General features: G+C 39.7%; 1 protein-coding gene across 1 annotated transcript; it reads right to left on the bottom strand.

The window, feature by feature from the left end:
- Positions 1–90: 90 nt before the first annotated feature.
- On the bottom strand, positions 91–13063 carry nek10 (NIMA-related kinase 10). The gene is made up of 36 exons (XM_067509171.1): positions 12947–13063; positions 12338–12449; positions 12167–12227; positions 11909–12045; positions 11622–11717; positions 11466–11550; positions 11288–11329; positions 11101–11179; positions 10939–11006; positions 10269–10348; positions 10111–10197; positions 9293–9517; positions 8643–8782; positions 8283–8344; positions 8109–8180; positions 7949–8013; positions 7682–7784; positions 7401–7529; positions 7180–7317; positions 7040–7085; positions 6828–6949; positions 6057–6159; positions 5908–5983; positions 4648–4777; positions 4494–4564; positions 4082–4289; positions 3884–3992; positions 3736–3810; positions 3522–3564; positions 3356–3393; positions 3076–3176; positions 2181–2291; positions 1847–1952; positions 1645–1688; positions 1342–1397; positions 91–868 (listed from the first exon to the last, which is right to left on the bottom strand). The coding sequence occupies exons 2-36, from the start codon at positions 12418–12420 to the stop codon at positions 832–834; spliced, it is 3228 nt and encodes a 1075-aa protein (XP_067365272.1). The 5' UTR covers positions 12421–12449; positions 12947–13063; the 3' UTR covers positions 91–831.
- Positions 13064–13656: the final 593 nt, after the last annotated feature.

Raw genomic sequence — 13656 nt, 5'->3', positions numbered from 1 at the left:
CAAGATCAGTCACTTCCTGTTCAATGCGTATGTTCCTCATTGTACAGCATAGAAGACACAAAGTTTATTAAAATATGGCAAAACTGGACATTGAATTAAATATTGTTTATTTAGTGACTCATTTAAAAATTGTTTACTATCTTTACACTGACAAATGTCGCTCACAAGAAAGCTTTCGGTTGCCTATCAAAATCAAATGTTACATTGAATTAGACACAAATTATGTCAGTTGATTGATTAAAATTATAGTTTTACTGCATGTTTGAAAATCTATGCTGAGTTCAGGTGCACGCTGGTATTTGTATCAGCTCTTTGAAAGTGAAGCGAACAAGGAAATTGTGGCTTGCAGCCACCTCCAGAACACGTGCAGTCCTGCAGTGAAGAATCAAGACAGTGAAACTAGCGAGTCTGGTCCTGAGGATTTAAAGTGCTAAACTCACTCGACCGTGTGACTCAAAAAGGGCAAACTGAGTGTGGGGGCTGCACCTTAGAGATAAACAACCTTTACACACTGTAGTGGTGGAGGTTGAGTCGGTTGCCTCCTGTGTGTTTTTTTTTTTTTTTTTGCATGCTCATGCTTCCCGTAGTGTTAGAGGCATTTAACGAGATAAAAAATGCTTCAGCCTTCATTGCCTGCACACGCAGTGTACATATATTAAATTATCACTGGAGAGTCGCAGTTTACATTTGTACAAAAAAATCAATGTCTGAGAATCAAAGGTGTGTGTGTGACATACATGATAAATAATTTTTTGTATATAAAGAGCATTTCATCAGTTAAAATGTAAATGTAAGTGTAGTATCTGGAACAAAGTCCGAGCTGGTTGATGGTCACTTCTTCTTGTCATCATTTCTTTTCTCTGTGACCCTAAAATTGCCATAAAACAATAGAATTATTTGATGTTAATGAATTTAGAAAAGTGTTTTTAAATAGCATTAAGGTAACAGATCAATGTTTTAGGAACACGGAGCTCTGCAACTTTATAACAGTCTAACAGGTCAAACCACATTGAAATAAGCAATAATTTGTGACAATGGATTTTCTAAAGCCTTGACTGTGGGTGGCTGTCATTGAAACCCGAGCTGCCTTCAGTAGGTCATATAAGGTGCAGCTCTGTCACCATCAGTGTGTCAGTGTGAGAATGGCCCCCGAAAGGGTAGAAAGGGTGCTACAGAAGTGTCGACCGTTCACCACAGGAAATAAAATATTATTTCAGTCACACCTAAAAACAAAACACCTTACGGGTTTACTATGAAGCCTCATCATGGGATTAGTTATTACTAAAAGGCCTTTGAGGATGAATAATGCCTGGCTTTCAGGTGTCTGCTGTCAGCTGTCACCTGCTGTGCGTCAGTCCGTAGTAGCTGTTCTCTTCCAGCAGCTCTTCTATGATCCCCTGAGAGAAGAAGCATTTGAACGGGAAATCACTACTTCAGCAGCAGACAGACATTCAATTTGACTTAGAAGTTGAAATTATCTCTTTCAAAATGGAAATTCTAGATCTTCCAAAAAAACAAAAGATAATAAAAAAAAATTTAAACAGACTCAACTTGAGTATTTCCTTGTCAGATGCAGCCAACTGAAAGCTAATAAGCCAAAAATAAAATGACAAATTCAATAAAAGAAATCTCAAGGAAACTGACCTGCATCTGTTGATAAGTGACTCCATCTTTGAGATTATCATCCCCTGTGCAAAAAAACGAAAAGAGGGGTCAGCATTAACATTTTAGCATGAAAACAGAGGCCACTTGTTTCTGCATCCTCACTGACATCAGCAAACCTAATGACAATCGAACAAATCACTAAACCTGATCACATAATTGTGGTGACATGAACCAGCTCTACCTGTGCGGTCAGCAGCCTGGGGGTCTCCTGTGAAGTGATGTGTCATAGGCCACCAGTCTGAGCTGGTTAAGCTTAATTCCATCAGGTCTGGAGAGGCCTGAAAAAGCTGCAGAGAAAGAGGACATGGATTGTCATTTTGCTCACGTTCTCCAGTGCTTATGATGCTTATCACACTGACACCACTGAAAACTTATCGGGGAACAAGACCTAGTTTTGCATCACAGATTTATTAATATAGTCAGTCAAATATAAAGGATTTTCACTAAACTTATGCATGGATGCCAGGGCTCTGGTTAAAATGACCCTTTCACTGCAGTGATTTGACAGTACAAACCTTGCTGAGCTCTACTTTCAGGCTGTATGGATCACTGCCGTGGTGGAACAGAGACTTTTTAAATTTTTCAACGACCCGTCGTTTGATGTTATTGTGTGAAGCTGGTGGAAGCTGGAGATTTAAAAAGAAGTGTTAATATAAAAATCCCGAGTTTCCTGAATACTGTGTATAATTTGAAGCTGTCTGGAAGCTGATATGATTATTCCATAACTTCCAGGAGAGGCAGGATATCTGCAAAAAAGTCTGCTACAGACGGTGGATGGTAAGCCCCTGAACTTCTATACTGTTTTGCAACACCTACAAAGTTGTGATGGATGAGAAACTAATATCATTGATTGACCAACTTTCTACCAGAAAATACATCTGAAAAAAATCACTAAAATGTTAGGACAACAGTCAAGGCAAATCCTTATGACAGACTATTGCATCCAGATCAAGGTAAGATTTATAAAAGCATGTTTAGAGGCAACTTAGTGTTGCATTAATCACAGATGCACAGAAGTTGTGTTTATTTGCACGACAAGCCGTGGGCACCTTATTAACACGAATTGGCTTTCATTTTGAAACAAACATTTTACATTTCAATTTGCTCATGCAATTTGAATGCAAATCAGGAATTTTATGCCAAAATGTCAATACGGCAGGGACTGATTAGAAGCATAAGCTTTGTTGTTATAGACTGTATGAAACTTGCAATATTTTATTTATTGTAATTATAGATACTGTATGAACTGTCTTATACTTACAAATGGAAGCTTTATTTGTGTTGTGTTGCAAAAATGATGCTCATTAGTATTTTGAAAACCAGAATCAGTTTGGGCTGATGAGCTGTGACTGTAGCTTCCAACTCTAAACTCTAATAAGACTATAAAATGAAATTATGTTGTTACTGTACTTGAGAGATGTAAATAATTTTGTGCAGCTGCACGAGAAGCATCTGGATGGGATCATCGATCTGTCGAAGTTTCTTCTGAGAGACGCAGATCCCCGCTGACACTGAGCATATGAGCAAAAACATGCTTACTGACAAGGGATAAACAAACGACATAGTTTTATAATTGAAATATTTAGTTGACACATTTATTCTTTGGGCTGCATTTTAAAGTCTACTCATATCTAATGAGGTTAACTCTTCTTCTCAGAGGATAAGTGTTCTCATGTGATTGAAAAGGTACCTGGTCTTGGTTTCATCTTTGCAGCAACATAATGCCCACTAAGCAGACAGACAAGGGAGGCAATAAACAGTTTTGGATAAAAATTATCGGTGGGTTTATGTCTGGTTGTATATGCATTGCCCAACATCTGTCTCTATTTATTGTTGGTACTGTGGTTTGGACTCACCTAGATATAATTTGGTCGGGTGTAACACAGGAACTGGGCATTTCTGTCAATCAATCAATCAAACAAACAAAGGCAAAAGCTCAAATCTTGGTTAATTGAGACAAATTAACTCTTTGGATCAATCGATCTGTTTAAATTCCATAAGCATTAGATGGAAAACAGTAACTTTATCAGCCTCGTCACAGCAAGCCTTCCAGTTTGAATCCAGACTAACCGTAGTGTTTTTCTGCAGAGTCAACACTGTTGTGTTGCGTATCAGAAGGTTCAACGTCATCATCTGAGGCCTCATCTAAAAACACACACATAATTATTTACAGCATCTGGGAATTTGAAGTTTAGGTCCTTCCTGTGCAACAAGTCACCCTGACTGATTCTTTGATCACCCTGGGTTGTGCTGCAGGCTGCAGAAGAGCGTGGTGTCAGGAATCCAGTCTTCATAAGGGGTCGTTCCTGGAAGTGGAGCAACACACCCTTAAAATCAAGAAATAAGTTTAAAAATACTGTTGGGTCGTACTAAATATCTTCCCTTAATCACTTCAAATCCTCAAAATGTTACTTACCTCAGACAGATTTGACTGACAGCAGTTTGTCCAGTGTTTGTGCCTTTCCAGGAAATACTTCTGCGCTCGTTTTCTGTCTCTCTCTGCTCTTCTTTCTAGTGCATTCTGGGAAGTATAGAGGCCATCTATCAGCTTCATCATAAGATCAGAGATCCTGGAGCTGATGGCCACAATGTCAGGACGCTGGTCTGCATCTGGGCTCAAACACCTTTTCGCACAGTCCAAAAAGAGAAAACTTCATCTCATATCGTTTCATACTTTTATTCTACTACAGTAAATACACAAAAATTAAATTATTATTATATATATGCAATGTCATTTTTTGATGCAAGTTATTTTAAACCCTAACTCTAAGTTTGTAAAGACGTGCTCTGATTAATACACCAACAGGTATTTCAAATAAAAGTCTCACCATCTGATCATGTCGGTGACTCTCTCCGAGAAAGCTCCTTCTTCAATCGGCTCATAGACGGCCTCAACAATCTACCAGCACAGAGCAAGAAGCAAATGACAATAGCTAGACCAAAACAGAGAATCCAGATTGTGTTTGTGTGTGTTTATGCTACCTTGCTGGCCAGCGACAGCATGTTACTGCTGTAGAACGGTGGCTTTAAAGTGGCCATCTGGTAGAGGATGCAGCCCAAAGCCCAGATGTCGGCCTTCTCTCCGTAAGGCTCATTTTTTACCACCTCTGGACTAACACATACACAAACACCTGTAAATCTTTTCTTATAAGCACGTGGGGTGTTCTACTGAATAGGTGAAAAAAGATGGTTAGATTATTTAGACTTTTATGAACACCCAAATCAATGACTGTGGGTGCTTGAGTTATCCAGTCAATAATATATTTGCCAGGTGGTGACAAAGAAAACAATTATAGGAAATGAATGCTCTGATTTTGATACTTTTTGTCCATGAGTCTAAAAATGTTGAAGTGAGAGTGTCCTTTTAAGCTTTACATTCCCTTTAAAGCCCTTTAAAGATGTGAAAACAAGGTAAAAGCTACAAAAATTGCTTTGCTCGCAAGAGCTGCAACTCAAGTTTAGCCTTTAATCAACCAAGCAAGTTTTATTATCTTAACTAAAACTAAAATAACTTTTGGCTTCTGCAGTTTTTGTCTGCGTGTTCTAATCACTTCATCCATTATTCGAAGTGGATATTTGTGCCAGATGTACAAAAACTCCTTCCAAGGCTTTCTGGGACGTGGTGTTCACAAGAATGGGACAGAAATGAGGCCACAGTGACCTTGACCTTTGACCTTCGAAGCCAAATCACTTCATCAATTCGTCCAAGTGACTGCCTGTGCCAAATGTGAAGAAATTCCCTTAAGCTGTTCCTCTAATATAACGTTCACAACATGGAATGAATGTTCACTCAACCTAAGAGCATTGTGCCTCCAGCCACAGCTGTCAGCGCAAAAAGACATAATGAAGTTTAAAACTAAAATGTAATGGACAGTTGCACAAATGGGACTGGAGGATCTATAATGTGACTGTGGTAAGAGTTTTTTGTTACTGCACAATGGTTCGAGTCACAGGACAAACTGTCCCTAGAATTAGAATCTTTAGTGGAAATTGAGCACATATACATTTTCACATACACGTTTTAATGAAATCCAGCCTCTGGATTCAACCCATTCTTCTGGGGGAAGCAGTGGGCTGCTACAGGGGGCACCGGGGCTGTGAGCGCTGAGTGCTGGGATTTGATAATGCAGACTTCTGCATCCCAGCCTGATGCTCAACCCGTTGAGCCACCAGGCCTAGCTAATAGGGTCCTATGACTTAATTCAAAAGCAGCTGGATATTAAAAAAAAATCATGTCCTCACCAAGAGTAAAGGATGGTGCCAACCACGGACGTTAGCTTGCTGCTCTCCTGCTTCTGCTTGGCAAGGCCAAAGTCCGCTTAAAGAGAAGACACGTGTCACAGGAAGTGACATGAATGTGAGCTGTGATAAAACCATAAAATCATACTCACTGATGGTGACTTTGTCTCTCTCCCCCAGCATAATGTTGTTAGGCGTGAGGTCACGGTGGACTATTCTCTTCTCCTTGTGCAGGTACCTCAATGCTAGACACATCTGAGGGAGCACGGAGGAGTTAGAGTTACAGACAGAGAGAGTTTCCACTCAGCTAAAACATCTCTCCTTTAACACTAGAAAATATTTACATTGCTATTTTAGGCTTTCATCCAAAACTGTGGCAATGAGCACAAAAACTGAACAGACTGGAATTCCTGAACTGCTAGAAAATCAAAACACACTGATATTTTGCAGAACGGGGAAGAAACCCGTAGGAAAATGTGGGCATATTTACTTTGGGATACTTTTACTGTGGCGGTTACCAGCTTTTAAAAGGAGCTCAAGTGCCCCCACATCATCATCAACAGCAACATTATAGTGTAACGATTCTCCAAAACCACTTTGGCTCAATTGAGGTCACCGGGCAACCAAAGTTTTCTACGTTTGTATCAGAGTTTCAGTCGCGGTTTCAGAATTGTTTCGCTGTTTTCTTGAGACCCACAGATACATAACACATGAGGCAATAGACTATAACTAAAAACATATCCTTGTGAGTGAAAGGGTGGAATATATTAGCAAATCTGCAACTGACATTTTGTTGAACACCAATGTTTTGTCACAGGACGGTTGTGTAGTAACAGTAGAACATCCAAATCAAACATTACAGATCATTTCCATCCTACATCTATGGAAATTAAAATATACAGAATCTGCAGTTCAGTTGTTACCTGTATGAATATATTCCAAACTCTGTCTTCTGTGAACTGTTGCTGCTTCTCTTTCAGGGAATTAAAATATTCGGCCAGTGGCACTCCTTCGATCAGCTCCATCACAATGTACAGCTTGTCACCTAAAATGCACGTCAGGGTTACGTTTGAAACTTTGGTTGTCCACCTTCTCCCAATAGCTGCAGACCTGCAGGAACAGTAATTATCCTCACCTTCCTTAAATGTCTTGTAATATTTAACAATGTTTGGGTGTGTCATCTACAGAGGAAGAAGCAAACAGCACTTGAAATGACAGGTTAGACAGCATGTTAATAAATAGATTGAAATTGATTTAATGATTAAAGATTTGTGCCTGTTCTTTGATGATTGTCAGCTCAGAGATGATTTTTTCCACATTACTGTCTCTGGACTTTTTGTCTTTGCCAAAAGCTGGGTTGTGCAAGTTCACTTCCTTCAGAGCCAGGAGGTTCTGGCCACTCTGCTTTCGGACCTGTCATTGAGGAGATCGACGTTAATAACTGGCACTAACTGTCAACCGCCTGAAGCCCTCAGGCACAAGAAAGCTTATTGTACCTTGAAGACACTTCCAAAGGCCCCGGTACCCAGATGATCCAGGATGGAGTAACCATTAGTGATTTTAAGAGGCGGTCGGTTCTGGTCAACAGCTTTGATGCTATCTCTCAGACTGTCCAGTTCCTCTTCCTGCATTAGAAAAGCATTCAAAACACCATCATTTTGTAAGATAAAGGATCCATCTTGTCACTCTCCCAAAACAGAGTAATATTTATTTTTATTTTACAGCCTAAAATCCAGCTGAAAAAACAGACAAATCCATTTACAAACTTTTTTCTTACAGTGTAGAGTGAAACTTTGGTTTGCAGTCGCTCATAGGCCGCAAGGTCTCGCACATAATGGCCAACATCAATAAACAGCTCAAAGAGGTCTGTGGGAAAGAGTCTGAAATGGATAAAAGATTATCTAACAGTCATGAGATGAGATTTCGTTCCAAAGCAGCCATCCAACAGAGGCTTGTTTTAATGGATTTATTCATGACACGAACTTGAGAATGTTTTTCTTTTTCCTAAAACATTATTTTATGCTTTTTAATCAAGTAACATCACCTCTTAAACAGATGCCTGTTTCTTTCCACACTAAAGAGAAATCGGAGGGTCCGAAATGCATAGCACTGCCAACAGATTTGCAAATATGTTACTTTCTGGAAGGAAAAGCTTCCTTATGTACATCATACTTTCATGGAACACATTTATTAATCTTACGTACCTGTAAAGATGTGACCTTTGCTTCAAGTGTTTGTGGTAAAGTCAACTTTGCTATTATGTAGACCCCATTTTCCTAAGAAAATCGTGTCAAAAGGAATTATTCTCTTCTTATTATGCAATGTGTTAAATGTTACATAAAAGGTGCACAGTGCGAATAATAGAGACTTTCCCTTACCTGCACAATCTGGTGAGCAGATGTGTCATCCAGACTAAGCTCGGTTAGAGCTGTGCAGCAGGCTGGAAAATGCATTAAAAGGGATATGACTTGTAATCTCACAGTCTCAGACACTATGAACAACACCTATGAAGATTAACAATTCACTCCCTAAACCAGCAGACAGAACAAACACTGGAAAAATTGATGCCATTGAAAAGTACATTTACAGTGGTATCTTTATAAATCCACAAATAGAGAATTGTTTTCAGCCATTTCCTCCTAAATCATAGATACAAGTAGTTTCAATGATCTGGATTCTTACTTCACGAACAATCTATTTACATTCTCAGTTACTGCTAAGACTGCATATTGTCCAACCTGACTGCAGGGCCATGGTGTTGTCCACCTCCTCCTGTGGGCTGAGTGCCTCTCCGATGTGTTCTCTCTGGATGCGACCGGCTGCGTTGGCGCTGGAGAGTATCTCAATGGACGAGCGATCAGAGACATACTGCCTGTCACTGTAAGAGTCATGTTACTGTAAATAATGAAAGTATTAACACCGTTTGCAACCTCCATCATTAGCTGGTGAAGATTTTGTTTTTTAGAGAACAAGCCAACATGTTTTTCAGTTTAGAATTACAGCACTATGTTTAGAAGATGTACTCAAGCTAATTGTGCTTCCCCAATGTTGGGGGTCTAGACAAATTTTCCTTAGATCCTCCTTATTTTCTTTAGATGGTCCTTGATTTGAAGGTAACACCCAGGTTTGTACTGCTGGCTTCCTGCTATTCATTTGTAGTTTTCTTGCCTAAGCTGATATAACTGATAGCATCTAATGGAAAATGCTATCGAACCGTATTATTAGAAATGTCAGGTCTACTTTTTAATTGTCCCTTGTGAGTTACCAGACTATGGAAGTGTAATAATCGTTGGTAACAGAAGTGATAATTTTAACTCAGTGAAAAGAAAGGTAGGTGTGACAAGAAGTAATTTCTTGTCACATACTTTGGTTGCTCACTCTCACAAACCTGCTGAGCAGCCTGAGCAGCTGCTGGACCCCACCCCAGCTCCGGATCTCAGTCCTGGTTTCAGGATCCTCACAGAGCTGGACAAGGACCCAGGCGATGCTCCACAGCAGCTTCAGGTGCTGGCCGTGCAGCAGGCTCAGCAGCATCGGCAGCCCCTCCAGCTCCCTCACCTGTTCCCTCACCCGCCGCACCGGAGACAGGAGTCTGAGCAGCTCTGCGCTCATCCTGGAAAAACAACTTAACCCCTGTATTATGTATGTTATATGACTATTATTTCACATTTGGAATGGTTATAGAGACTTATATATTTGCTAAATATATAGTCATTTTAAAACCTGCCTATCTTTTGTGCTTAATTTCAAAAGAAAGAAAAAGAAAGATTAACATATTTCAGCTTGTCCCTTCAGGGGTCACGGAATCCCCTTGCTGACGACACCCCCCTATTTTTTTTTTATACGGGTTCAGGAACAGCATCAGGGTGGCCCATGGTGGCTGGGCAGGGCCGCACCTGGTGGGGTGGGATTTGAGCCTGTGGCCTTCTGCATCCCAACCCAATGCTCTACCACTGATCCACCTCAATTTGCAATTTCAAAACCACAAGCATATTGTAAATTACCATATAAAACTCTGTACAGATTTAAAAGCTTAATAGTTGCCTTCACCACATTTCACTCTAGCCTTGCTTATTTCCATGTTTACATGGCCCTATTTTGTCAGCACTACAACTGAAGGAAGGTTCCTGCAGATAACTCTAACTTACAGACACAACATCTTATCTGACAGACTGTGAATTTATGAACAAAGAAGTGGTTGCTAACCTCTTTGACAGCAGGTCGTATTCCTGCAGTATTACAAGTAGGTTCTCGGCTATAGGCAGCTTCCCAATCTCCTCCTTGCATTCTGGGCTGCAGGAAAATGTCTTGCAACAAATTAAATTGTAAATGTACTAAATGCATTAAATTAGGTATCTGCTTACCTCTCAGCCAACGTAGTGAGGGCCAGAAGGGCTCCCAAGAGCACACTGCTATCTGTTGTGGAGAGGAGCTTCACCATGGTCTAGAAATTGTTTAATTTAGTTGAGTCAGAATATTTACTATAAATGCAGAAGAATTTGTGATGATAAGCTGAGTGCACAGACACTAATCAACCATCTTTCTACAACAATAACTTTATACTATCACCCATCTCACACACAGAGTGCAGTATTAATTAGTAAAAGTAATTAGTGTATTTAGCATCACCTTTTTGTAAGGGTTTGCATTCCTTCATTTAACAACTGAGAGTAAAAATCGTCACATAGTATCAGATACATTGCAAATTATTATGTTACAATGTCAAACATTTTTGAACTACCATGACTGTTAAGATTTAAACATAAACTAGAAATTGAATTATCTGAAAATTATTTTTCTTTTTCATTTTAAAATGAAAAAGCTAGAGACCATTAAAAAATTAAAATGAAACCTGTGTATGATACTGTTCTATAATCAAGTACAAATAATGTAGTAGTGACTAAGAAACCTACAGTGAGTGACCTGTAGTGACTTCCTGTTATGGCGCACAGTTTAGCTTCAATATAAATATGATATGACATGAAAACAAACAGCCCATGATCACAGATAAGCTTATCACCACTTATCACCTACCTTGTGTGCGCCACACTCAATGACCCAGACCCTTTGGTTTTCAACAGCAGACAGCTTCTGAAACATGTCTGCAGAGCAATTTACAAAGCCAGTGTTGATATGGCCCTGAACAAGTCTCACGTTATCAGTGTTGTTCTCTGATAGTGCCTTCAAATTACTCACAGGTCATTGTGACCAGCTTCTGCACAGCAAAAGCCTGTTCGCCACAAGATATGTACATGGCAGTAACAGATTCCATATACTAAAGGAGACATAGAGCAGGTATGAGGAGACTCACATGAGATATGTGTGGATAAAAAACAAAATGCAGCCTGTTCAGGCATGTGAAAAAATCCTTGTGAAACTTTACCCTGGCAAGTAAAGCGAGTCCTTGGAGCTGATGGAGGATTTTCTAAAAAAAGGAAGAGTTACTGTTTTCAATCTTTTGTTGCATTAACATGGCAAATGTGGAAGTGTTTATGAAATGCATATAATAAATGTTAGGATAGCATGCAGCAGGAAAACTGAAGGGATTTATGCGGTTTTACCTGATGTTGGCTGTCTCTGATCAGTAATCGTAGGCAGATGAGAACTCTGAGGACTGATTCAGGAGGCGCATGGTCAATCCATTCACTACAGAGGGTGTAAATAATTTCAGTGACTTAAACTTTGTGTGCAACAAGAGTATTTTAAAGATACTTTACCTGCAGAGTCGGTTCTTGACCAGAGATGTAAGAATATCAGAAAAGAGTTTATGGAGTGGATGGCTGCTGAAACATCTTTGGTCTTTGTATGTTATGCTGAAAGAAATTAATGTATCTCTAATTACGGGCAAAGAATAAAAAACTGTGTTTCCAACAGCAAAAACAGACTTTACTATTGAGGAAACATGCTGTAATACAATGATAGTGGCTTATTCGTTGTTTATTGTGTGCTCTTTAGAACTTTAACTAAACTTCAAAAACAAAAAAAAATCACTGGGAATGTAAACCTGAACTTTTCCAGCTCAGAAGCTTCGCTATGGATGTCGCTCTCACTCCTGTGTCTGCTGGTGTCTTTTTTCCGTTGCGAGCCTTGTGATCTGCTGGCTCCACCGCCGCACGATTTACTGTGGCTCAGAGCTGCCACCTGCAAAACAGGGAGTCTCAAACTACACTATGTACACAAACCTGAAGACATATGAGCTGCTTTGCATTGTTATCAAAATGTCTAGACACACTGGCTCAGAGTAGTGTCACTTGATGTTCACCTCTTGTCTGGGGTCGCTTTTGACAAGCAGTGTCTGAAGTCTTCTGAGATCATGAGATGCCCTATAGGAATAAAAAGTGAAAAGGTGTATCAGATCATTTGTTTTTGTCACGTCACAGAGGGGGATTTTAAACTGGGTGCAGAATAAATAGCAGGAGATGATCCAGCTTACTTGCTCTGGATTCCTGTGGATTTAAAGGGCAACTTTTCAACTTGTCTCGACCTTTTAAAGTTGGACATTTTCAGCAGTCCCATTTGTTTCCATGAGCAACTTTATGGGTCAACTTGAGGAGAGGTGGAAGAAGTATTTAGATGTTGACTTCGTAAAAGTAGCAATGTCACACAGTCCCAAAAATTCTACGAGTCCTGCACTGAAAGTTGTCATTGAGTAAAAGTGGAAATTGTTATCACTGCATTATAGGCTAATTATTCCTGCATTTAATATACAATATACTACTGAAACATTGTATATATTATATTTTATCTGAACCTGTTATAAATCATGATTATGTATTTCATGATTCTTTTTGTGAAAGAGTAATGTATTTTGTGTAAAGAAATGTATTAAATCCCCCAGAATTTATTGACTTTATTGTACTTGAATAAACCTGAACAATACTTTCCACAAATGGTGACACTTACTTTAGCCAGACATTTAAAAACACGACATAGAAGAAACACAATTAGCCTGTGTGACAGCAGGGTTAGCTTTAAATACTAAAAAAAGGGCAGCTGAACTGAGCTGTCAGCAGTGCAGAAATGACATAAATATGTCTCTTACCCTTCATCCAGCACCGTAAAGTAGTAGGTGAGAGCTGTTTTTGAATGCTAAAGTGGTTTATTTCTTCATTAAATAACCTTACTCAGACGTACAGGCCACATAGTTGGCACCGCAGGCGGCCCTTCGTTAACAAATACGGCAAAACAATGCTAAGTATCGCCGCATTTGTAACCAATCCGAACAGGTAGTGTTAGAGAGACTTGGTTACTATGGTTACAAACGGACGCTAGTCGTCATTTTTATACTGGGATGTTTTGACTTGGCACACATACACGAGATAAGCACATACACGTTGTAACATGACTGCAACTAATGAAATCAAATTACAGCACATGAGCAAGTTAGCTGTGAAATTTTATTAAATTGACCTTTATAACAGGTGCTACGTAAACAAATCAGGCACTATTATTTTTTAATTGCCTTTTGATCGTGTGTGTGTGTGTGGGGGGGTGTAATTCGCTGAACACGCTCCAAAAGTAAATAGTTCCATAAATAGAAACTTCTTGCTGCGACCCTTATCTTAGCGCGAGACGACAATATGGCTCAAAAGAATTAGGCACTATCGCGAGATATGTGCGAGCCTCTTGTTGAGATTCGTGTAGAGTTTACGTCACTATTCCGGCGTGCATTCGTTGAGCGCGGGCAGCGTTACGTGCCTCGTAGTGCGTAGCTCAAGCAACGTAGTGAGAAGGGGAATGTCGGCTTGTGAA

Source organism: Channa argus, chromosome 7, assembly GCF_033026475.1.
Source record: "Channa argus isolate prfri chromosome 7, Channa argus male v1.0, whole genome shotgun sequence".
In the NCBI taxonomy this organism is placed as follows: Eukaryota; Metazoa; Chordata; class Actinopteri; order Anabantiformes; family Channidae; genus Channa; species Channa argus.
Note: the sequence above shows the minus strand (reverse complement) of the source record. Positions and strands in the feature narration are given on the sequence as shown.

Excerpts from the sequence above, each read along its gene's own strand:
- nek10 (XM_067509171.1), bottom strand. The coding sequence starts at position 12,420 with ATGGGACTGCTGAAAATGTCCAACTTTAAAAGGTCGAGACAAGTTGAA. Across the intron at positions 6,950-7,039 it reads TTACAAGACATTTAAGGAAG|GTGACAAGCTGTACATTGTG; the intron begins GTGAGGATAATT and ends CGTGCATTTTAG. Across the intron at positions 3,811-3,883 it reads TGATCAAAGAATCAGTCAGG|ATGAGGCCTCAGATGATGAC; the intron begins GTGACTTGTTGC and ends GTGTGTTTTTAG.